Source organism: Oreochromis niloticus, linkage group LG14 (genome assembly GCF_001858045.2).
Source record: "Oreochromis niloticus isolate F11D_XX linkage group LG14, O_niloticus_UMD_NMBU, whole genome shotgun sequence".
Lineage (NCBI taxonomy): Eukaryota > Metazoa > Chordata > Actinopteri > Cichliformes > Cichlidae > Oreochromis > Oreochromis niloticus.
Window position 1 is genome coordinate 24936707 of NC_031979.2, and position 23422 is coordinate 24960128.

General features: G+C 38.5%; 3 protein-coding genes across 3 annotated transcripts; all 3 read left to right on the forward strand.

The window, feature by feature from the left end:
* Window positions 1-2626: 2626 nt before the first annotated feature.
* On the forward strand, window positions 2627-6020 carry LOC100712432 (extracellular calcium-sensing receptor-like). The gene is made up of 6 exons (XM_019367380.2): window positions 2627-2826; window positions 2971-3256; window positions 3427-4251; window positions 4347-4568; window positions 4701-4824; window positions 5116-6020. The coding sequence occupies exons 1-6, from the start codon at window positions 2627-2629 to the stop codon at window positions 6018-6020; spliced, it is 2562 nt and encodes an 853-aa protein (XP_019222925.2).
* Window positions 6021-10007: 3987 nt separating this feature from the next.
* LOC102078847 (extracellular calcium-sensing receptor-like) lies at window positions 10008-13155 on the forward strand. The gene is made up of 6 exons (XM_025898488.1): window positions 10008-10096; window positions 10232-10517; window positions 10628-11200; window positions 11556-11678; window positions 11897-12020; window positions 12257-13155. The coding sequence occupies exons 1-6, from the start codon at window positions 10008-10010 to the stop codon at window positions 13153-13155; spliced, it is 2094 nt and encodes a 697-aa protein (XP_025754273.1).
* A 3071-nt stretch (window positions 13156-16226) lies between these two features.
* Window positions 16227-19446, forward strand: LOC100689813 (extracellular calcium-sensing receptor-like). Its single transcript, XM_025898377.1, has 6 exons — window positions 16227-16423; window positions 16563-16845; window positions 16950-17522; window positions 17876-17998; window positions 18210-18333; window positions 18548-19446. The coding sequence occupies exons 1-6, from the start codon at window positions 16263-16265 to the stop codon at window positions 19444-19446; spliced, it is 2163 nt and encodes a 720-aa protein (XP_025754162.1). The 5' UTR covers window positions 16227-16262.
* Window positions 19447-23422: the final 3976 nt, after the last annotated feature.

A 23422-nucleotide genomic window follows, 5' to 3' on the forward strand; every position in this document is an offset into this window, starting at 1 on the left:
TTGGTTCTCAGCCTTGTATTCTGAATAACAAGTAGGCCCTGATCACATGATCTCAGGGACCTCCTAGGGACATAGGGCTGTAAAAGTTTAGTAATGTAGGCTGGTGATTGTCCGTGAAGCGCTTTAAACATCAGAACCAGAATCTTAAAATGGACTCTGAATTCAACGGGGAGCCAATGGAGCTGTATTAGCAACGGTGTCACATGAGAGTACTTAGATGTTTTGGTCAGAAGCCTTTCTGCAGCATTCTGGACAATTTGCAGATGCTCCAGAGAGCCCTTGCTTTGACAAGTGAACAATGAATTACTGTAGTCCAAACTAGTCCAAACTGAAATGAATGAATATGCAATAACAATCCAGTTCAGAACGAGATACAATAGGGCTTAATTTAGAAATGTTTCTTAAATGATAGAAGCAGGACCGAACCAGAGATTTGACGTGAAGATCCAAAGTAAGAGCAGAGTCACAAATTACCCCTAGGTTCCTGATAGATGATTTCACAAATGTTGAAAGAGGACCAAGAGCATTCATTATCATAGCTACATGTCTGTCAGGACCACATACAAGGACTTCAGTCTTTTCTTCATTAAGCTGGAGGACGTTGTCAGCCATCCAACCTTTGATGGATTCTAAGCACTCATTTAGAATCTGCAGCTTTGACACATCTTGGGGTTTAACAGAACAGAATCCCAGCAGCAATAGGATATAGGGCATGATCTCCTGGAGTTTGAACACTGGTGATGGTAAAGATGTAGACTTGATGGAGCTCTGAATGACTCAGTTGAGGTGGAGATGGGAAAGGGGTGGGTTGCAAGAATGAGAGTCTGAAAAGGAGAATGACAGAGCACTGACATGGCCATGCCATCATATTAGCTTCTTCTTCATTAGCCATCTTCTTGATGGGACCTGCAAAAAGACTAAAAGCCCCAACTTACAACGTATAAAATACAAAACTCTCCATAAACACTATACAGGACAAAGCATGTTCCAAATGGGGGTTACACACTCAAACATATGCATCCACTGCACAGGCTACTCTGCTAAGTACTATATGCATGCTATCTGGTCTTGTATGCATGTTTAGGGATTCATGCAGAGGATATGTGGAAAAATATCCACATGATTTAATTGCTGTGTCCTATCCTATCCTCACCCAAATTATGGAATTTAGGTGGCATAAGTGAATTACCTATGGAAGTGAACTAATTACAGATAGGTCTGTGAAGGTTCTCAGTCTGTGAAGGTTCTAAATCTGGGACTCTCGGCCATTTGACCTTAGAACTGAAGAAGCTTCTCGGATGAGAGGTGAAACGTCTTCAAACGTCTTCAAGCAACTCACAGAAGTCCAGACGCTTTTCTTTGCAAACTCCTTTGACTAATTACAGATAGTTCTTATTGCCTTATACATTGCTAAGAAAACAATCCTCATTCATTCGAAATCAAAAAATTATTTGTGTGTTAGACAATTCAATTACTTAGTGGGGTGGTCAGCTGTGGCCTCGTCTGTCCATAGAGTAATTATGTAACGTAATGCGTTTATTTAAGAAAGATGGTCTGTGTAACATGTGTATTAATTACTTTTTTCAGTAATGACCCCAGAGTGATCACAACAAAGAAGGGAAATACCAACGGCATGCACAAATGTTTGACGAACAGAATGCATTTAATTTGTAACAAGGTAATTATATGCATGTTAGCTAGTTAGTTAGTTGAGTCTCAAAGCAAAGCCAATGAGACTCAATAAGAGAATTGATAAGGAATCCAGCTGACAAATGATATCAATAATGTAATCAGAATCACTAAATTCTAATCAATTCCCATCCCTATTAATGTATCATGATGTCTCTAAAAGTGATCAAAATTTTCTAAAGAAGGGTAGATCTAACAAACAAGTAAGGCCGCACAACACAGCCTTGTGCCGTACCGTAAAAATTAAAATTAGAAATTAGTTTTTTCAAAGTTTTTTCAGCACCCAACACAAACAACAAGAGTGTAGAAATGAAAAGTATTGTATGACACAGTCAAGAATATAAACAAATGCAGACCTTCTTGCAATGGAATGACATGCGTGGCTACACTCATCAACACGATCAGCTTGTTAAAAAAATTCAGGGTACTACATAATAATTTTAGCATGCCTGTTTTTAAAGTAATGAATATGCATCAATAGTTTAATCATGCTTGCAGTGTTATGCAGCAATTAATATCTTAATTACTCAAAAGCCAGTGCTTTGCAGGCATTTCACATCAATAGCTTCCACAATAAACTGTTGTGGAAGAAATGACTGTCACTTTCTTGAGGAAACACAACATATATTATTCTCACCAACCACAAATGTATACTGTAGTACTAAACACAAAACTCTTGATATCGAACTCTTGGTCATCTACAGGTTATATGTGGAAGTCTCTGTAGAAGAAATATGATTTTTTACTGACAACAGACAAAATAGATTACTGACATTTGAAAATATATAATGAGTAGAGCAATTATTTTCCTTGTTGTTTCAAGCTTACCAATCTGAAATCACTGTGCCCTTTGGGAAATAAGAGAATGTCTGACTACATCTGATAGTGTCGTTATAAGAACTGTGCTCTCATGCATATATGATAATAGAGTGCAAACATGCAAAGAGGTATCCTCTTATTCCTCTGTGTTCTTAGCATTAACACAGTATCTGGCTGTGAACTGTTTGGCAGGTTTGATACGCCAAGTTTGTTTAAGGAAGGTGACATAATAATCGGAGGAATCTTCCCAATTTTAAACAAAGAAATACTCAGCACTTCTACATTTGATAAGGAGCCGCCTAAAGTGCAGTGTGAAGGGTATGATTTAACACAAACTTTTTTTTTCATTTGTCATGCATGTATGTTTATTTGTGTTTTAATTCTTGACATTGTAGTGTATATACATGTAAAGCAAAAGCTTGGTAACTTTATGACTTGTATCAATCACTAAAATGTCTTTAGGTTTGACCTGAGAGTTTTTCGATGGACCCAGGCAATGATATTTGCCATTGAAGAAATCAACAACGATCCTGCTCTGCTTCCAAACATATCTCTTGGCTATAGGATACTTAACTCTTGTGCATCTCCAACAAATGCTTTACGTGCTGCACTAATACTGGCTAGTGGAGCAGAGGAGGTAGATGTATCTTCTCATTGCCCTCCAGCTATATCTGCTCTCATAGCAGAATCTGGGTCATCTCAGTCAATAGCTGTGGCTGGAATTCTTGGACCATTTCATATGCCAATAGTAAGAGATAACTAGACAATAAGAGACAATTATATGTTTTATGATGATGAGTGCCAATAGTAAAAGAGATAAAACTGTATGTTTTATGCCATGTGATATATGTGATGTTTTGGCATTGTATGATGTATCGTTGCATGCACACTGTTTCAGTGTTCTTTTCTCTTTTATAGATCAGCTACTTCTCAACATGTGCTTGTCTGAGTGACAGAACTAAATATCCTACATTTTTTAGAACAATCCCCAGCGACTATTTCCAGGCAAAAGCTTTGGCTGCACTGGTCAAACATTTTGGATGGCAGTGGATTGGAGCCATACAGTCAGATAATGATTATGGACGTAATGGAATTCTTGCTTTTAAGGAGGAGGTTGAAAAGTTTGGGATTTGCATTGCTTTTGTGGGTACAATTCTACGTACATACACTAAAGACAGATTTTTGAAAGTTGTGGAAATAATAAAACAGTCATCTGTCAAAGTAATTTTGGCTTTTGTACCTGAAGGTGACTTTTATCCTTTGATGAAAGAAATTGTGAACCAGAACATTACAGGAATTCAGTGGATCGCAAGTGAGGCCTGGATAACAGCATCTCGACCATCCACACCTGAAATATACACCGCTTTTGGTGGCGCCCTCGGATTTGTTGTGCAGAAGATGGCTATTCCAAATTTCAAACACTTTCTTACAAGTATTAGTCCTCATACAGATACACATGCACCTTTTGTCAGGGATTTCTGGCAGATTATGGTGGGTTGTATGCCCGTTTTACCAGGAGCACGCACAAGTACTGATGACACAACCAAAAGATGTACAGGCAATGAAACATTAATAAATTCCGAGCATGTTTTCTTCAACGTCACAGAGCTCAGAGTGACCTATAATGTCTATAAAGCAGTTTATGCTATTGCACATGCTCTGCATCAGCTGGTATTCTGCCAACCAGTTGGAGCAAAAACAGTAAATCAATGTTTGAATCTTTCAGAAATGCAGCCCAAGGAGGTGAGAAATGGTGCAATTGAAAGTTACAATTATTCTGACTGAAGAAGAAGCTCAAGCATTTATAAAAATCTGATAAATAATCTCTTCCTTTCTAGGTCATTAAAAGCTTACAAAGAGTGAATTTCACAAATCAGTTTGGGGATGAGGTGTTTTTTGATGAGAATGGCGATCCTCCTGCTTCTTATGATATCATTAACTGGCAGTTGATAAATGGAAAAGTGCAACATGTGACACTTGGTCATTTTGCATCTGCTGCAAATGGCAATTACAAACTCAATGTCCAGGAGGAGAAGATCGTGTGGAGGACAGGAAAAACAGTAAGTCTGATGTCTCTTTTTTTTCCATGCATTACACTTTTAGTATCTCAACTTTATTTGAATGGTGGCAGTAAGATCATTTCAACACCTATTTATCATTGCTACAATACTTAAACATTTCTTTTGCCACAGGTTCCCACATCACTGTGTTCTAATGTTTGCCCATCTGGAACCAGAAAAGCTCAAATTAATGGAAAACCAATTTGTTGTTTTCACTGTGTACCCTGTGCTGATGGAACTATTGCCAACTCAACAGGTAGACAAGTAGACCAATATAAGAAGTGTATATGTCTTATCAAATCAAGCACACTCAGTATAATATCACATATTTAGTGTATACGTATAAGTAATATTTAAAATATTAATGTGGTAGGGCATCATCTTGATTTTTAATTAATTTCACTGCTTTTTTTCTGTCAAGGAAGTTGAAAAAAAGAACAAAACAAACGACATAGTGATGTACTCAGTGTTTGTTTATGTTTCAGGTTTAAAAAAAATCTATGCACATCTAGATACACAACACAGCCTTTCTATTTATCCTCAACAGGCGCAGCAGATTGCACACCTTGTCCAAAGGAATACTGGTCCAATGAGAGAAAAGATGAGTGCATTCCTAGAACAATTGAGTTCCTGAAATATCATGAGCCCATGGGAATAGCTCTAACACTTGTATCCCTGTTAGGGGCCTCTCTCTCCCTGGCCACAATGGTGGTTTTTATCAACTACAGAGAAACTCCCGTGATAAAAGCCAGCAACTTTGAGCTGAGCTCTTTCTTATTGTTTTCTCTTTTTCTGTGTTTTCTCTGTCCTCTCACTTTCATTGGTATGCCAACAGTCTGGACATGCATGCTGCGCCACACCGCTTTTGGTGTGACATTTGCCCTTTGCATTTCCTGTGTCTTGGGAAAAACCATTGTTGTTGTCACAGCCTTCAAAGCTACGTTTCCTGGCAATAAAATTACTGGACAGTTTGGTCACGCACAACAAAGAATCATTGTTTGCTCCTGCACTTTGATTCAAATAGTAACATGTGTGTTGTGGCTGACTTTAAACCCACCTTACCCACATATGTTGTTCACATACAGCAATAGGATGATTGTTCTGGAATGTAACACAGGCTCTGAGTTTGCTTTTTATGCAGTGTTGGGATACATAGGGATCCTTGCAATCATTTGTTTGATCCTGGCATTTATGGCAAGAAAACTTCCTGATAATTTTAATGAAGCCAAATTGATCACATTCAGCCTGCTGATATTCTGTGCTGTGTGGATTACCTTCATCCCAGCATACGTCAGTTCTCCTGGAAAGTTCACTGTAGCTGTAGAAATATTTGCAATTTTGTCTTCAGCATTTGGCTTATTAATTTGTATTTTTGCACCCAAGTGTTACATAATATTTCTTAAGCCAGAAAAAAATACCAAGAAATGGGTTATGGGAAAAATTATAAAGTAAAGAAACATGATATTGTTCTATGTTAAACCTTTATAACCCAAGTATCATACAGGCCGCCTGGAGTTGTCTTCTAATTTTGGGTGTAAAATTACAAAATAATTCAGAGCACGGTGGCATGGTGGTTAGCACTGTTGCCTCACAGCAAGAAGGTCCTGAGTTCAGTTCCACCATCAGGACAGGGTGTTTCTGTGTGGAGTTGTGGGTTCTCCCCTTGTACACAGGCTTCCTCCCACAGTCCAAAGACATGCACTTTGTGGGGATAGGTTAATTGAAAAATCTAAATAGCCCATAGGTGTAAATGTGAGTGCGAATGGTTGTTTATCTCTGTTTGTTGGCCCATGCGACAGACTGGCGACCTGTCCAGGGTGTACCTTGCCTCTTGCCCTATGACAGCTGGGATAGGCTCCAGCACCCCCTGTGACCCTGAAAAGGATAAGTGGAAGTGAATAGATGGATGAATGGATAGCAAAAGTGGTTAACAAGTCATTGTAATGTGAAGCACACATGGTAAAATCTAGGCAGAGCTAATTTTGCTGTCTGTGTTTGGACAACAATACCTTGTGTATGCTTTGTGCTAACACGAAACACCACGTATTTTTTTTATTAAAAAGCTTGTTTTTTTTTTTTTTAATGAAATCATTTCAATTTTGTCTCTAGCACAAACAGTAGCAAAGTTACTTCATTTAAAAGCACCTCTAAAAAAATGGAACCACAGCTGGGTCAGTGGTGAAAAAGGGGTCAATGATGTTGCCATTTATGTTTTGATTTACATAATCTATATTTCACTAGTACAGTTATAAGTATTTCAATCTCCTGTAACTTAGTAACACTATCAATGTAGCAATATATGTAACATATATGTTGTATACAGCCTTTCGTTAAATATATACATTGGGGATATTTTAGACACATCTAGATCATGGCCAGTTTTAAGGAGAAGAAAGATTGATTGAGAGCTCAGACATTGCAATGCATTCTTCATAGTCCCCACCATAACACACAAATTTCCCCGCCATGGGATCAATAAAGTCTTATCTTATCTTATTGTGCTGTTTTTCATGTAATATAGACATGCACCCCCTCCACAAACACACTTATGGATGTATATAGATAGATAGACAGATAGGTAGTTCGTGATGGAGAGAAATAGGCTTTTATGTACAACATTAAAAATGTAATGCAATTTAACTTTGAAAAATCAGATGCAAAAAGAATAAATCATAATTTAAAGCAAGATTAATCCACTTATACCATCAATAATTGTATATCCCCTGTCTGTGACCTTGAAAAATGAAAAACTGTGGTAATTTAAACACCATGGAGCTAAAGCGTTTTTTTGTTGTTGTTGTTGTTGTTTTTAGGGGTTGTTTTTCCCTGAAATTAAATGAAATTACATTTACTTTTGTATAAGTAAATATTCATTAAAGCCCTGCTGCAGCTATTGTGCGACTTCAAGTTGGTGGTTGAATAAAATTTCCCTAATTACACACCTTCCTCTTTTTTTCCTAAATAAATAAACACAAGTGGATGCTCTTTGAGCATCTGAACAGCAAAATAGGTTTAGGCAGAACCTGAAATATAAGTAAAAGAAAACCTCAAAAACTCTCTCTCTATGTTATTTATTTGATCACAAATTTAGTGTGACCTTCAACTGGTCTATATAAAATTGCAAATGTGGGCCATTTTTGGAAAGGATGAAGTGACTTTAGTAATGTGTCATCTGGATATCAGGCTAAAGTGGCCCACATGGTGAACTATGAATAATTTGTAGGATTGTTGTAAATTGATCCATAAAAATTGTGCAATTGAATTCTTAGTTATTACATAGTCCTGATCAAAAGTTTAAGACCACTTGAAAAATGGCAAAAATTGCTGCCGAGGTGGGATGCAGTAAGACAGTAATTTGGAATTTCTTAAATGATCCTTAGGGTTATGGAACAAAAATATCAAGTGGAAGACCCAAAAATATTTCACCAGCACTGAGCCGGAGGCTCCAATTGGCTGTCAGCCAAGACACTGGATGATCCTCAACCGAATTTAAGGCTGTTACTGGTGCCGATTGGAGTCCCATAAACATCAGATGGTACCTGAGACTGAAGGGCTTCAAAAACAAAAAATGTCTTCAAAGGCCTAGTCTCCTTAAATGCCACAGAACTGACCATTTGGGCTTTGCAAGAGAGCATCAAACATGGGACCTTAAAGGGTGGAAGAAAGTTTTTTTCTCTGATGAGAAAAAATGTAACCTTCATGGTCGTGATGGTTTCCAATATTACTGGCATGCCAAGCAGATCCCACCTCACCTGACATGTTTTCGACGCGCCACAGTGGAAGCGGTACAATAATGGTCTGGGGTGATTTTTCCTTCAGTGGAACAATGGAGCTTCAGGAGGTGCAGGGGCATCAAAAAGCCACTGTCTATGGCCAGATGGTGCAGACAGCATCCCTCATGACTGAGGACAGGGTTTTTCAAGAGGACAACGCTATGGTACACAATGCCCGCAGGACAAGGGACTTCATCCAGGAGAATACCATCACTCTTTAGGACCATCCTGCGTGTTCTCCTAATCTAAATCCAATTGAGAACCTTTGGGGATGGATAGCGAGGGAAGTTCTCTAAAATGGACAACAGTTCCAGACAGTAGATGCCCGCCGTGCAGCCGTCTTCACCACTTGGAGAAATGTTCCCACTCACCTCATGAAAATGCTTGCATCAAGCATGCTGCAACAAATTTTATAAAGTGAAAACAATAACGGTGGAGTTAGTCATTACTGAGTTCATGTTTGGAACTTTCTGTTTTTGGGGGGGGGTGGAGGTGTGATCCTAAGTTTTTAATAAGCTGTAAAATAACATGTTTCAGTTTAAGTGTTGTTTTCAATAAATTGCATGAGTTTTTGACATTTTTCAAGTGGTTTTAAACGTTTGATGGGGACTGTGTTTAACTCTTTTAACTCCTCAGCTGTAACATAATCTGCCCCATTTAAACATCCCATCCACAACGCATTCAGCTCTTCAGTAATTGTTCATCTTTTATGTAATTACACAGTTCCCTATATATATACATACATATATGTATGTATGTATATGTTACTCACATCTAGGTCGTTCTGGTTGATTTTACAGCAGCCTTCATATTAAAAATATGTGTAAATCATGTAATCATGTTACTAAGCAACACATCAAACCTCAAAATTCATTATATGATGAATAATCCCATCTAAAGAAAAAAAAGAACTTTTTTGCTTTGCTGTTTTGCCTGTCCAGTTGCTATTGCTATTATTATTAAATATATCTATTGAAATCATTTACCGCTGCCCTAGATCTGTTATGAGACAAGGAATTGGCACAAAGGTATAGATTACACAAAATTGTAATTTAATAATAAAGCTGCCAATGAATCACGACAGATTTTTTTTCATGCAGTATAGACACACACACATATGGTGCGTGCACATATTGGCAATGGCAAGCTACATTGTAGCCACAGCTGCCCTGGGGCGCACTGACAGAGGCGAGGCTGCCGGACACTGGCGCCACCGGGCCCTCTGACCACCATCAGTAGGCAAACATGGGGTTAGCATCTTGCCGAAGGATATTTGGCATGCAGCCAGGAGGCAGCCTTGGATCGAACCATCGACCTTCTGATTAGTGGCTGACCTGCTCTGCCACCTGAGCTACAGCCACCTATAATCTACCTATAGGGGCAACAATTGTATTTACCCTGTCTGTGATCTTGAAAACTGAAAGACTATGGATAACTTATACATTATCTAGCTAAGATCACTGAGCCCTTTGGGAAATTATAGCACATTGACTACATGTAATACTGTTGTTATAAGAACTGTGCTCTCATGCCTATATGGCAATGCAGTGCAAACATGCAAAGAGGTATCCTCCTATTTCTGTGTGTCCTCAGCACGAGCACAGTATCTGGCTGTGAACTGTTTGGCAGGTTTGATATGCCAAGTTTGTTTAAGGAAGGTGATATAATGATCGGAGGAATCTTCCCAATTTTGATCAAACAGATACTCAGCACCTCTACATTTGATAAGGAGCCGCCTAAAGTGCAGTGTGAAGGGTATGATTTAACACAAATGGCTTTTTCATATGTCATGCATGTATGTTTATTTGTGTTTTAATTCTTGACATTGTACTTTATATGCATGTGAAGCAATAGCTGGGTTACTTTGATCAATCACTAAAATGTCTTTAGGTTTGACTTGCGAATTTATCGATGGACCCAGGCAATGTTATTTGCCATTGAAGAAATCAACAACGATCCTGCTCTCCTTCCAAACATATCTCTTGGCTATAGGATACTTAACTCTTGCGCATCTCCTACAAATGCTTTACGTGCTGCACTAACACTGGCTAGTGGAGCAGAGGAGGCAAAGGTGACTTCACATTGCCCACCAGCTATATCTGCACTTATTGCAGAGTCTGGATCATCTCAGTCAATAGCTGTGGCTGGAATTCTTGGACCCTTTCATATGCCAATAGTAAGAGATAAAGTTGTTTGTTTTATGTTACTAAATGATATTTGATTTTATGGCATTGTAGGTTGTAGCATTACATGTACACTCTTTCTGTGTTCTATTCTTTTTTATAGATCAGTTACTTCTCAACATGTGCTTGTCTGAGTGACAGAACTAAATATCCTACATTTTTTAGAACAATCCCCAGCGACTATTTCCAGGCAAAAGCTTTGGCTGCACTGGTCAAACATTTTGGATGGCAGTGGATTGGAGCCATACAGTCAGATAATGATTATGGACGTAATGGAATTCTTGCTTTTAAGGAGGAGGTTGAAAAGTTTGGGGTTTGTGTTGCTTTTGTTGCGTCAGTTCTACGCACGTACACAAGAGATGAATTTCTAGAAGTTGTGGAAATAATTAAACAGTCATCTGTCAAAGTAATTTTAGCTTTTTCTGTTGATGGTGACTTTTATCCTTTGATGCAAGAGATTGTGAACCAGAACATTACAGGAATTCAGTGGATTTCTTGTGTGGCTTGGATAACATCATCTCGAACATCAACACCTGAAATGTATAGATCCTTTGGTGGAACAGTGGGATTTGTAATGCAGAAGATGGCTATTCCTAAGCTTAAACACTTTCTTACAAGTATTAGTCCTTATACAGATCCAAATGCACCTTTCGTGAGGGATTTCTGGGAGATTATGGTGGGCTGCACACCTGTTTTGCCAGGGGTACATGCAGTTACTGAGGACACAAAAAAAAAATGCACAGGCAATGAAACATTAATGAATTCCGAGGATGATTTCTTCAATGTCACACAACTTAGAGTGACCTATAATGTGTATAAAGCAGTTTATGCTATTGCACATGCTCTGCATCAGCTGGTATTTTGCCAACCAGTTGGAGCACAAACAGTAAAGCAATGTTTAAACCTGACAGATATTCAACCCAAGGAGGTGAGAAATAGTGCAGCTGAAAGCTACAATCGTTGAAATTGTTTAAACAAAACCAATAATTGAATATTTATATGTATCTAATGCATAATCCTTTACTTTCTAGGTCAGTAAAATATTACAAAGGGTGAATTTCACAAATCAGTTTGGTGATGAGGTGTTTTTTGATGAGAATGGTGATCCTCCTGCTTCTTATGATGTTATTAACTGGCAGTTGATAAATGGAAAAGTGCAACATGTGACACTTGGTCATTTGTCATTTGCTGCAAATGGTGATTACAAGCTCAGCATCGAGGACGAAAAGATTGTGTGGAGGACAGGGAAAACAGTAATCCTGATGTCTCTCTTTTTTACATGTAGTACACTTTTAGTATCTCATCTTTAGTATTCTCTTGATAACACATAATCATTTACAGCTACAATATTTAAACATTTCTTTTGTCACAGGTGCCCACATCAGTGTGTTCCAATGTTTGCCCAGTTGGAACCAGAAAAGCTCAAATTCAGGGAAAACCTATATGTTGTTTTGACTGTGTACCTTGTGCTGATGGAACTATAGCCAACTCAACAGGTAGACAAGGGATCAATAACAAGAGTGCATGTCCCATATTAAGTTAAAAGTGGACAATTTAACATGCTTTTTAGTGTCTTTAGTGTTTTTAGTGTGTTTAGTGTCTACATATAACTAATATTTCAAATATTGTCTTACTGCATGTTTTATTACTATTCCAAGTACAATTTTATATTCTATTAAAATGTTATCTATATACATCACTTACCCTTTCTGTTTATCCTTAACAGGTGCAGCAGACTGCACACCTTGTCCAAAGGAATACTGGTCCAATGACAGGAAAGATGAGTGCATTCCTAGAACAATTGAGTTTCTGAAATATCATGAGCCCATGGGATTAGCTCTAACATTTGTGTCCCTGTTAGGGGCCTCTCTCTCCCTGGCCACAATGGTGGTTTTTATAAACTACAAAGAAACTCCTGTGATAAAAGCCAGCAACTTTGAGCTGAGCTCTCTCTTATTATTCTCTCTTTTTCTGTGCTTTCTCTGTCCTCTCACTTTCATTGGTCGGCCAACAGTCTGGACATGCATGCTGCGCCACACCGCTTTTGGTGTGACATTTGCCCTTTGCATTTCCTGTGTCTTGGGAAAAACCATTGTTGTTGTCACAGCCTTCAAAGCCACATTTCCTGGTAACAAAATTGCTGGAAAGTTTGGTCACGCACAACAAAGAATCATCATTTGCTCCTGCACTTTGATTCAAATAGTAATATGTATATTATGGCTGACTTTAAACCCACCTTACCCACATATGTTGTTCACATACAGCAATAAGATGATTGTTCTGGAATGTAATACAGGTTCTCAGGCTGCTTTTTATGCAGTTTTGGGATACATAGGGATCCTTGCGATCATTTGTTTGATCCTGGCATTTATGGCAAGAAAACTTCCTGATAATTTCAATGAAGCCAAATTGATCACATTCAGCATGCTGATATTCTGTGCTGTGTGGATTACCTTTGTCCCAGCATACATCAGCTCTCCTGGAAAGTTCACAGTAGCTGTAGAAATATTTGCAATTTTGTCTTCAGCATTTGGCTTATTAATTTGCATTTTTGCACCCAAGTGTTACATAATATTTCTTAAGCCAGAAAAAAATACCAAGAAACATGTTATGGGAAAAATTATAAAATAAAATAAAATAAAAAACCCCATTAACCAATTAAATTATTTTGCCATTTTTGTGTTCACATTATGTATTATTACATTAGTAGACATTACGAGTCACTTAAAATTCTGTGGCACATTAAATAACAGAGTTTTGGAAAAATACATACTTATATGTGATTTTTGACTGATAAAGGATTTATAATTAACTGGGCAGCACGGTGGCATGGTGGTTAGTACTGTTGCCGCATAGGAAGAAGGTCCTCCATCAGGCCAGGGTCTGTCTGTGTGGGGTTTGCATGTTCTCCCCTTGTTTGCGTGGGTTCCCTCCGGGTACTCCGGCTTCCTCCCACCATCCAAAGACATGCAGCTTGTAGGGATAGGTTAATTGATTAATCCAAATTGCCCATAGGTGTGAATGCGCGAGTGAATGTGAGCGTGAACGGTTGTCTGTCTCTGTGTGTTAGCCCTGCGACAGACTGGCGACCTGTCCAGGGTGTACCCCGCCTCTCGCCCTATGACAGCTGCGATAGGCTCCAGCACCCTCCGCGACCCTGAAAAGGATAAGCGGAAGCGAATGGATGCATGGATTACAGTACACTGCAAGATATGTTCTATGCTGCTGAAAGAAATGGATGTATGTGAGTAAATATATTTAAATTTTGTCTATCTAATCATTGACACGCACACACATGCGAAACAATTTAAGAAAAAAAAAACAAACTCTTGCCTCCTTATCACTATAACAACATTATAGGTAAGAGACAGTAAATTCCTTTGAATCATGTTTTCCATGCAGTACACTGAGTGCTATTCATAAATGGGAGAGAGATTTTAATAATCATCTTAATAATCCTCTGAGGAGGATTGGAAAGGAGCCATTAAGATAGCTAGATCTACTTTTGCTTACAACCACTTGCGAAACCTAATACAAAATTTAACACTACCTATATACAGCTCCTAATGTCTTGCATAGGATTACACTTCATGTTTCCCCTTTTTGTACCAAATGTCCAAAAGAAACTGGTACCCTCTTCCATTACTTCTGAAAATGTAAACTAATCAAAAGATTTTTGAGTTCCATATCTCAAGAATTGAGCAATATTTTTAAGAATTAGATCTAAAGGGACTCTGGATATTTTCTTCTTGGTTTACTTTCAAAAGAATCTTTATGAACTTATTTGCAGCACAAAGTATTAGATAAAATATTGTTGCTGGCTTGGAAATGTATTCTAATTAACTGGGTCAAGGATAAATGTCCCACTGTTAATTTGTGGTACAGGGAATTGTTTAGAGTTATTTCTCATGAAAGAGTTGCCGCTATACTAGGTGAAAATGAGAATTTGTTCCTCAATGTTTGGTCTCCTTTTCTTATCTAGTTACCAGATGATTTGTCCTAACTGTTGAGAGGGGCCAGTTGTCTTTAGGGTGCCTCCAGGTAATTAGGAAGTGAGGATGGGAGTTCACTTTTGTATCTTCTTCTTTTTTTTTTTTTTTAAAACTGCAGGTGACTAGACAGTAAATATTGGGGGCGGTGTGGGGGGGTGTTCCTAAGTTTTTTTTCTTTCTCTCCACTTTTCACCACATGTGTAGTTGCAAATATATGTAATAACTTTAAAGATGACTGCTGTTTGGCAGTGTGTAGTGGCCCATTACTGGCAATGACATAGTACTTTGAACCATGTAGATTTAATACCTATATATAGTAAATTATGAATAATTTCAGGAATGTTGAAAAGAACATATAAATAAATGTTGTGCAAATAATTTCTTTATATAAATGTCATAGGAATTTTAAATAAAATCATCTGAAATGTTCATGTTGTGGAGGTATGTAAGGATGACACGAGAGATCCCAATATTTTACTCTAACTTTAATCTCGGCGGAACTGGCAAACCAAACTGGCGTTTAGACGGGTTAATGATCAGGTCATGTGCTGCCAAGCGTCAAAAAACCTGATGCAGGTGGGACATGTGCTGTTCCTCCGAGATGCTGGTCCCCAGGATATAATCTAGGTATACAAAAACGGGCACAGAAAAGGACAGCTCACACAATACCAAGTCAGTCAAACGCTGGAAGGTTTGGACTGCACCCTTCAGACCGAAGGCTATGAGCAAAATCTCGAAAAGGCCAAAGTAATTACGGAGTAATTATGGCAATTTTGAGGACACCCTAAGTGCGCACAGGAATCTTGTGATACTGCTGTACTAAAACGATCACAGAAAAAATAGAGGTTTCCGCAAGATGGGTGGAAAAATCCTGGATGTGGTGAATGGGATAACAATCGTTTTCTGTGACGTTATTTAGACTGCAAAGATCCCCACAAGGCCTCCACTGACCGTCAGATTTGAGCACCACGTTGATTGGGGAAGCCCACCGTCACCCAGCCAGCCTGTTTCCCTGGCTGCTTGGGATAGTCTGCTACAAGGGACTGACTAGCTATGGGGTTTTCAAGGGTGCGAAGCGGAGTCTCCAATTCAGTGATCATGGCCTCCAGAGCTAAAAATAGGTTACATTTATTCCAAGTAACATAACTGCTAAAGTTAGGCTGAGGAGTAACTAAACATCTGACACAATGAGCAGGAAAGTGCAGGAGGGACAGGTGAAGAGGCCATGCTGATAGCAAGGTGGCTACGAGCTAAAATAAGCTAGTAAAACCCTAAAGACAAAAAAAAAAGAAAAGAAAAAAGAAACCCTAAAGACAGTGAGTGAATACTTTGACTATAAATTAGCAAGTGACTGCAAGGAGAGTGTGCTTCGAATAAAGCACGTGAAGATTACTCCATGAAAAAATAAGTTATCTATAAGTTTTTTAACTAAATTGCTAGGCAGATAAGCTTCACAAAAACACCACTGTGTGTTAGAACAGAAGGTGATACTCTACTGCACAGAGAGCGAACACCAAGTGACAGCGCCACCCAAAGGAGATCTTGAGTATATGACCATAGGTCATATGTAGAGCATTTCAATGTTGTCCTAAGCTTTCCAACCTTCAATCACTATGCCCTTTGGGAAATGATAGATCATCTGAGTTCATCCAATACTGTTATTATAAGAACTGTGCTCTCATGCATATGTGGCAATACAGTGCAAACATGCAAAGAGGTATCCTTCTTTTTCTCTGTGTTCTCAGCATGAACACAGTATCTGGCTGTGAACTGTTAGGCAGGTTTGATATGCCAAGTTTGTTTAAGGAAGGTGACATAATGATTGGAGGAATCTTCCCGATTTTCAACAAAGAAATAATCAGCACTTCTGTATTCGATAAGGAGCCACCTAAAGTGCAGTGTGAAGGGTATGATTTAACACAAATGGCTTTTTCATATGTCATGCATGCATGTCTATTTGTGTTTTAATTCTTGTCACTGTACTTTATACGTGAAGCAGTAGCTTGGTTACTTTATGACTTGTATCAATCACTATAATGTTCTTAGGTTTGACTGGAGAGTTTTTCGATGGACCCAAGCAGTTATATTTACTATTGAAGAAATCAACAATGATCCTGCTCTGCTTCCAAACATATCTCTTGGCTATAGGATACTTAACTCTTGTGATTCTCCTACAAATGCTTTACGTGCTGCACTAACACTGGCTAGTGGAGCAGAGGAGGCAGATGTGACTTCTCATTGCCCACCAGCTATAACTGCAGTCATAGCAGAGGCAGGATCAACTCAGTCAATAGCTGTGGCGGGAATTTTTGGAACATTCCATGTGCCAGTAGTAAGAGATACAATTACATGTTTTATGATGCTAACTGATATTTGATGTTTTGGCATTGTATGCTGTTGCACACTGTTTCAGTGTAATTTTCTCTTCTATAGGTAAGTCACTTCTCAACGTGTGCTTGTCTGAGTGACAGAACTAAATATCCTACATTTTTTAGAACAATCCCCAGCGACTACTACCTTGCAAAAGCTTTGGCTGCACTGGTCAAACATTTTGGATGGCAGTGGATTGGAGCCATACAGTCAGACAATGATTTTGGACGTAATGGAATTCTTGCTTTTAAGGAGGAGGTTGAAAAGTTTGGCGTTTGCATTGCTTTTGTTGCGTCAGTTCTACGCACGTACCCAAGAGATACATTTCTAGAAGTTGTGGAAATAATAAAACAGTCATCTGTCAAAGTAATTTTGGCTTTTGCTGCCGAGGGTGACTTTTATCCTTTGATGCAAGAGATTGTGAACCAGAACATTACAGGAATTCAGTGGATTTCTTGTGTGGCCTGGATAACAGCACCTCGACCCTCCACACCTGAAATCTACACAGCTTTTGGTGGAACCCTTGGATTTGTAATGCAAAAGAAAGCTATTCCTAAACTAAAACAATTTCTTACAAGTATAAATCCATATACAGATCCACATGCACCTTTTGTGAGGGATTTCTGGGAGAATATGGTGGGCTGCACACCTATTTTACCTGGAAATACAGGTAATGAGGCCACATTAAAAAGATGCATAGGCAATGAAACATTCATGAATTCCGAGCATGATTTCTTCGATGTCACAGAGCTCAGAGCAACCCATAATGTCTATAAAGCAGTTTATGCTATCGCACATGCTCTGCATCAGCTGGTATTTTGCCAACCAGTTGGAGAAAAACCTGTAAAGCTATGCTTGAATCTTTCAGAAATGCAGCACAAGCAGGTGCGAAATAGTGCATCATGTTTAAATTTGAAAAAAAATAAATAAATCAATAATTCAGCATTTATATTATTATTGTATCTAATACATAATCTCTTCCTTTCTAGGTCAGTAAAAGCTTACAAAGGGTAAATTTCACAAATCACTTTGGTGCCGAGGTGTATTTTGATGAAAATGGCGATCCTCCTGCTAATTATGAAATTATTAACTGGCAGTTGATAAATGGAAAAGTGCATCATGTGACACTTGGTAATTTGACATTTGCTGCAAATGGTGATTACAAGCTCAGCATTGACGAGGACAAAATAGTGTGGAGGACAGGGAAAACAGTAATTCTCTCTTTTTTAATACTGTACACTTATAGTATCTCACCTTTTTATTCTTTTGTTAACATATAGTCTGCCATTGATACAAATTACTTCAAAGTTTCTTTTGTCACAGGTGCCCACATCAGTGTGTTCTAATGTTTGCCCAGCTGGAACCAGAAAAGCTCAAATTCAGGGAAAACCTCTATGTTGTTTTGACTGTGTACCCTGTGCTGAGGGAACTATAGCCAACTCAACAGGTACGTAAAGTGTTTATGCATTTCTCTTGCACACAATGTAATACCACAAATTCAGTGTCTCCATATATATAATAATTACAATATCAATGTTTTACTGCGTCTTTTTTCAACTGATTTTTTAAATTATAATTTTAATATATTATAATTTCCTATTCTCCTAGAATGGCATCTAGATCCATCATTCATGTGTTCTGTTTATCCTCAACAGGTGCAGCAGACTGCACACCTTGTCCAAAGGAATACTGGTCCAATGAGAGAAAAGATAAGTGCATTCCTAGAACAATTGAGTTCCTGAAATATCACGAGCCCATGGGAATAGCTCTAACATTTGTATCCCTGTTAGGGGCCTCAGTATCTCTAGCCACAATGGTGGTTTTTGTCCACAACAAAGAAACTCCTGTGATAAAAGCCAGCAACTTTGAGCTGAGCTCTCTCTTATTATTCTCTCTTTTTCTGTGTTTTCTCTGTCCTCTCACTTTCCTAGGTAAGCCAACAGTCTGGTCATGCATGCTGCGCCACACCGCTTTTGGTGTGACATTTGCCCTTTGCATTTCCTGTGTCTTGGGAAAAACCATTGTTGTTGTCACAGCCTTCAAAGCCACATTTCCTGGTAACAAAGTTGCTGGACAGTTTGGTCATGCACAACAAAGAATCATTGTTTGCTCCTGCACTTTCTTTCAAGTGGTAATATGCGCATTATGGCTGACTTCAAACCCACCTTACCCACATATGTTGTTCACATCCAGCAACAACATGATTGTTCTTGAATGCAACACAGGCTCTGAGTTTGCTTTTTATATAGTGATGGGAAACATTGGGATCCTTGCGATCATTTGTTTGATCCTGGCATTTATGGCAAGAAAACTTCCTGATAATTTCAATGAAGCCAAATTGATCACATTCAGCATGCTGATATTCTGTGCTGTGTGGATTACCTTCATCCCAGCATACATCAGCTCTCCTGGAAAGTTCACTGTAGCTGTAGAAATATTTGCAATTTTGTCCTCAGCTTTTGGCCTATTAAGTAGCATTTTTGCACCCAAGTGTTACATAATATTTCTTAAGCCAGAAAGAAATACCAAGAAACATGTTATGGGAAAAACTATAAACTAAAAGATTAAAAAACATTAACAATTTAAAGTTATGTCTTTTTTTTGTTTACATGTATATTACTTTAGTAAACATTCCGAGTCACTTAAAAGTCTGCAACACCGTAGTTTTTCCTGACAATTCTCATTAGGACTGTTGAGAGAGATTTTCAGGCTTAGGCCCAGCATTCACCACCTTAAATCAAACTCTGCAAGAGCAGAAAATGAATTTTTTGACCGAAACTCACTAATATAAGACATCAACTTCGTGGCGAGTATTTTGGTTTTGCAATACTAACAATCTTAGACTAGTTTGAATCTCAGTAACCTCAGATAAAGTTTTCTGAAAATATTGTGAATGCCAAACTCTAGAAGGAAGTTGTCCAGAATTTTCAAATTGATACCCTAGTTGCATCTACTAAAAATCTTGGACAAGTTTGAATCATGGTAACATTCACCTCAAGGTTATTGAGGTTATTATCTTAGATTTCTTTTTATTTGTAATTCTAGCTCTCTAAGTTAGAAAACTTTGACCAGGTCTTCCCAACCCCTTTGGGTGGAGCTCAGAGCCTTCCCATTCCCTGGGTGGATCACCTGTGTCTTATCAACCTCATCATCTGCAGTATAAATGGTCTAGCTCATTAATCCAGTCTCTGCCAGATTATCTGCCCTTAAGAGTGGTAACCAGGCTCAGTTCAGTTGCTTCTTGTGCTCCTTGCTTCCCTGTCTACTAATGTTATCTCTATCTGTTTTCCCAGCGCTCATTCCTCCTTTGCAATAAAGCTGCATTTTGAGTTCAGTCCCATCTCTGAGAGTCCTACATTTTGGATCCAATACTGCTGGTTTCAGTTCCATGACAAATGATTACGACCACAAAATGTCAGTGAATGTCAGAAAAGTCTTTCCACTCGTATACTTTCACGAGTTCTTAGTGATAATGAAATATTGTTATTTTAGCATTAAATTCATATATTTGTCTTCCATATTGTATGTATGTATCGGTTAATATCTTAATTATTGGTAAGTCCTTGTGTTGTACAAGGCAAGTCACATTCTTGTAAAAGGCAAATTTTCACAACTAACTTTTCTCTGTAAGAAAACCCGAATGCTAACTCTTGCTCCTCTGCGGTTTCTATTTCCAATAGTGGTCCAAAAATAAATCTAAAATGACATCATAAAGATCATGAGCTCATCTTATATGTCTGTGGGAGCAAATAGGACTGTGAACTTTTTTGTAAAGCTGACTTAAGAAGGATTGAAGGTGGTGTTTTTGAGCTGCATAAAGAGAAACATTTCTATTCAATCCAATTCAATTTTATTTATACGGTGCCAAATCACAAAAACAGTCACCTCAAGGCGCGTTATATTGTAAGTTAAACCCTACAATAATAGATACAGAGAAAACCCAACAAGTGACCCCCCATGAGCAAGCTCTTTGGTGACAGTGGGAAGGAAAAACTCCCTTTTAACAGGAAGAAACCTCCGGCAGAACCAGGCTCAGGGAGGGGCGGCCATCTGCCGTGACCGGTTGGGGTGAGAGAAGGAAGACAGGATAGAAGACATGCTGTGGAAGAACTACGATTCAATGCAGAGAGGTCTATTAACATAGTGAGTGAGAAAGGTCCAGCCCTAACTATATGCTTTAGCAAAAAGGAAAGCTTTAAGCCTAATCTTAAAAGCAGAGATAGTGTCTGTCTCCCAAATTCAAACTGGAAGCTGGTTCCACAGAAGAGGGGCCTGAAAACTGAAGGCCCTCCCTCCCATTCTACTTTTAAATACTCTAGGAACAACAAGTAAGCCTGCAGTGGGAGAGCGAAGTGTGCTAATGGGTGTGATATGGTAAAAGACCTTGTATGTGAGGAGCAGGATTTTGAATTCAATTCTGGATTTAACAGGAAGCCAGTGAAGGGAAGCCAATACAGGAGAAATATGCTCTCTCTTTCTAGTCCCTGTCAGGAATCTTGCTGCAGCATTTTGGATTAGCTGAAGGCTTTTCAGGGGGTTTTAAGAACTTCCTGATATTAATGAATTACAGTAGCCCAGCCTAGAAGTAATAAATGCATGAACTAGTTTTTCAGTGTCACTCTGAGACAGGATATTTCTAATTTTAGAGATATTGCTCAAATGGAAGAAAGCAGTCCTACATATTTGTTTAATATGTGTATTGAAGGACATATCCTGGTCAAAAATGACTCCAAGTTTCCTCACAGTGTTACTGGAGGCCAAGGTAATGCCATCCAGAGTAATAATCTGGTTAGATACCATATTTTTAAGATTTTCAGGGATGAGTACAATAACCTCAGTTTTATCTGAATTAAGAAGCAGAAAGTTAGCAGCCATCCAGGTCTTAATGTCTTTAAGACATTCCTGCAGTTTAACTAATTGGTGTGTGTTAACTGGCTTCATGGATAGATAGAGCTGGGTGTCATCTGCATAGCAGTGAAAATGTATGCCATGCCTTCTGATGATACTGCCTAAGGGAAGCATGTATAATGGAAACAGAATTGGTCCTAGCACTGAACCCTGTGGAACACCATAGTTGACCTTAGTGTGTGAAGAGGACTCTCTATTTACATGAACAAATTAGGGTCTATTAGATAGATATGATACAAACCACTGCAGCACAGTACCTGTAATACCTACAGCATGTTCGAATCGCTCTAATAGGATATTATGGTCAACAGTATCAAACGCTGCACTGAGGTCTAGCAGGACAAGCACAGAGATGAGTCCACTGTCAGAGGCCATAAGAAGATCATTTGTAACCTTCACTAAAGCTGTTTCTGTGCTGTGATGAGCTCTGAAACCTGACTGAAACTCTTCAAATAAGCCATTCCTCTGCAGATGATCTGTTAGCTGTTTGACAACTACTCTTTCAAGGATTTTTGAAATGAAAGGAAGGTTGGAGATTGGCCTATAATTAGCTAAGACCGCTGGATCTAGAGATGGCTTTTTAAGTAAAAGTTTAACTACAGCCAGTTATTAGAGATAGGTTGATCAGATTTAAGATTGAAGCATTAATTAATGGCAGGACTTCTTTGAGCAGTTTTGTAGGAATGGGGTCTAAAAGACAAGTTGATGGTTTGGTGGAATTAATTATTAAAGTTAACTCAGAAAGATCAATTGGAGAAAAAGAGTCTAAAGGAATATTAATGGCACTAAAGGTAGCTGTAGATAATATCACATCTGTGAGATGATTATTGGTCGTTTTTTCTTTAATGATTAAAATTTTATTTGTGAAGAAGTTCATGAAGTCATTACTAGTTAACATTAAAGGGATGGTTGGCTCAACAGTAATCTGACTTTTTGTGAGCCTGGCTACAGTGCTGAAGAGAAACCTGGGGTTGTTCTTATTTTCTTCAATCAGTGACAACTAGTAAGATGTTCTAGCTTTAAGGAGGGCTTTCTTATAAAGCAACAAACTATTTCTCCAGGCTAAATGATCTTCTAAATTTGTGACACGCCATTTCCTCTCCAGCTTACAAGTTATCTGCTTTAGGCTACATGTTTGAGAATTATACCACGGAGTCAAATACTTCTGATTTGAGGCCTTATTTTTCACAGGAGCTACAGTATCCAGAGTCGTACGTAGTGAGGAGGTAAAATTATTAACAAGATAATCGACCGCTGTTGGAGCAGCGTTCTGGTAGCTGCTCTGCTCTGTGGTGGTACAGGGCATTGAAGATGATAACAGTGGGTGGATTATATTCTTAAACTTAGTTACAGAACTTTCAGAAAGACATCTAATGTGATGAAGTCTATTCCCCACTGCTGTGTACTCAATTGTTGTAAATATAAATGTTATTAGAAAATGATCAGACTGGAGAGGGTTTTCAGGAAACACTGTTAAATGTTCAGTTTCTATGCCATATGTTAAAACAAAATCTAGAGTGTGATTAAAGTGGTGGGTGGGTTCTTTAACATTTTGAGAGAAGCCAATTGAGTCTAATAACAGATTAAAAGCCATGTTGAAGCTGTCATTTTCAACATCTACATGGATG

Coding starts and splice junctions, on each gene's coding strand:
- LOC102078847 (XM_025898488.1), top strand. CDS start 10,008: ATGATCGGAGGAATCTTCCCAATTTTGATCAAACAGATACTCAGCACC. Junction 10,518..10,627: donor GACCCTTTCATATGCCAATA/GTAAGAGATAAA, acceptor TCTTTTTTATAG/ATCAGTTACTTCTCAACATG. Junction 11,201..11,555: donor GGGATTTCTGGGAGATTATG/GTGGGCTGCACA, acceptor TTTACTTTCTAG/GTCAGTAAAATATTACAAAG.
- LOC100689813 (XM_025898377.1), top strand. CDS start 16,263: ATGAACACAGTATCTGGCTGTGAACTGTTAGGCAGGTTTGATATGCCA. Junction 16,424..16,562: donor CCTAAAGTGCAGTGTGAAGG/GTATGATTTAAC, acceptor TAATGTTCTTAG/GTTTGACTGGAGAGTTTTTC. Junction 16,846..16,949: donor TTGGAACATTCCATGTGCCA/GTAGTAAGAGAT, acceptor TCTCTTCTATAG/GTAAGTCACTTCTCAACGTG.
- LOC100712432 (XM_019367380.2), top strand. CDS start 2,627: ATGCAAAGAGGTATCCTCTTATTCCTCTGTGTTCTTAGCATTAACACA. Junction 2,827..2,970: donor CCTAAAGTGCAGTGTGAAGG/GTATGATTTAAC, acceptor AAATGTCTTTAG/GTTTGACCTGAGAGTTTTTC. Junction 4,825..5,115: donor AACTATTGCCAACTCAACAG/GTAGACAAGTAG, acceptor TATCCTCAACAG/GCGCAGCAGATTGCACACCT.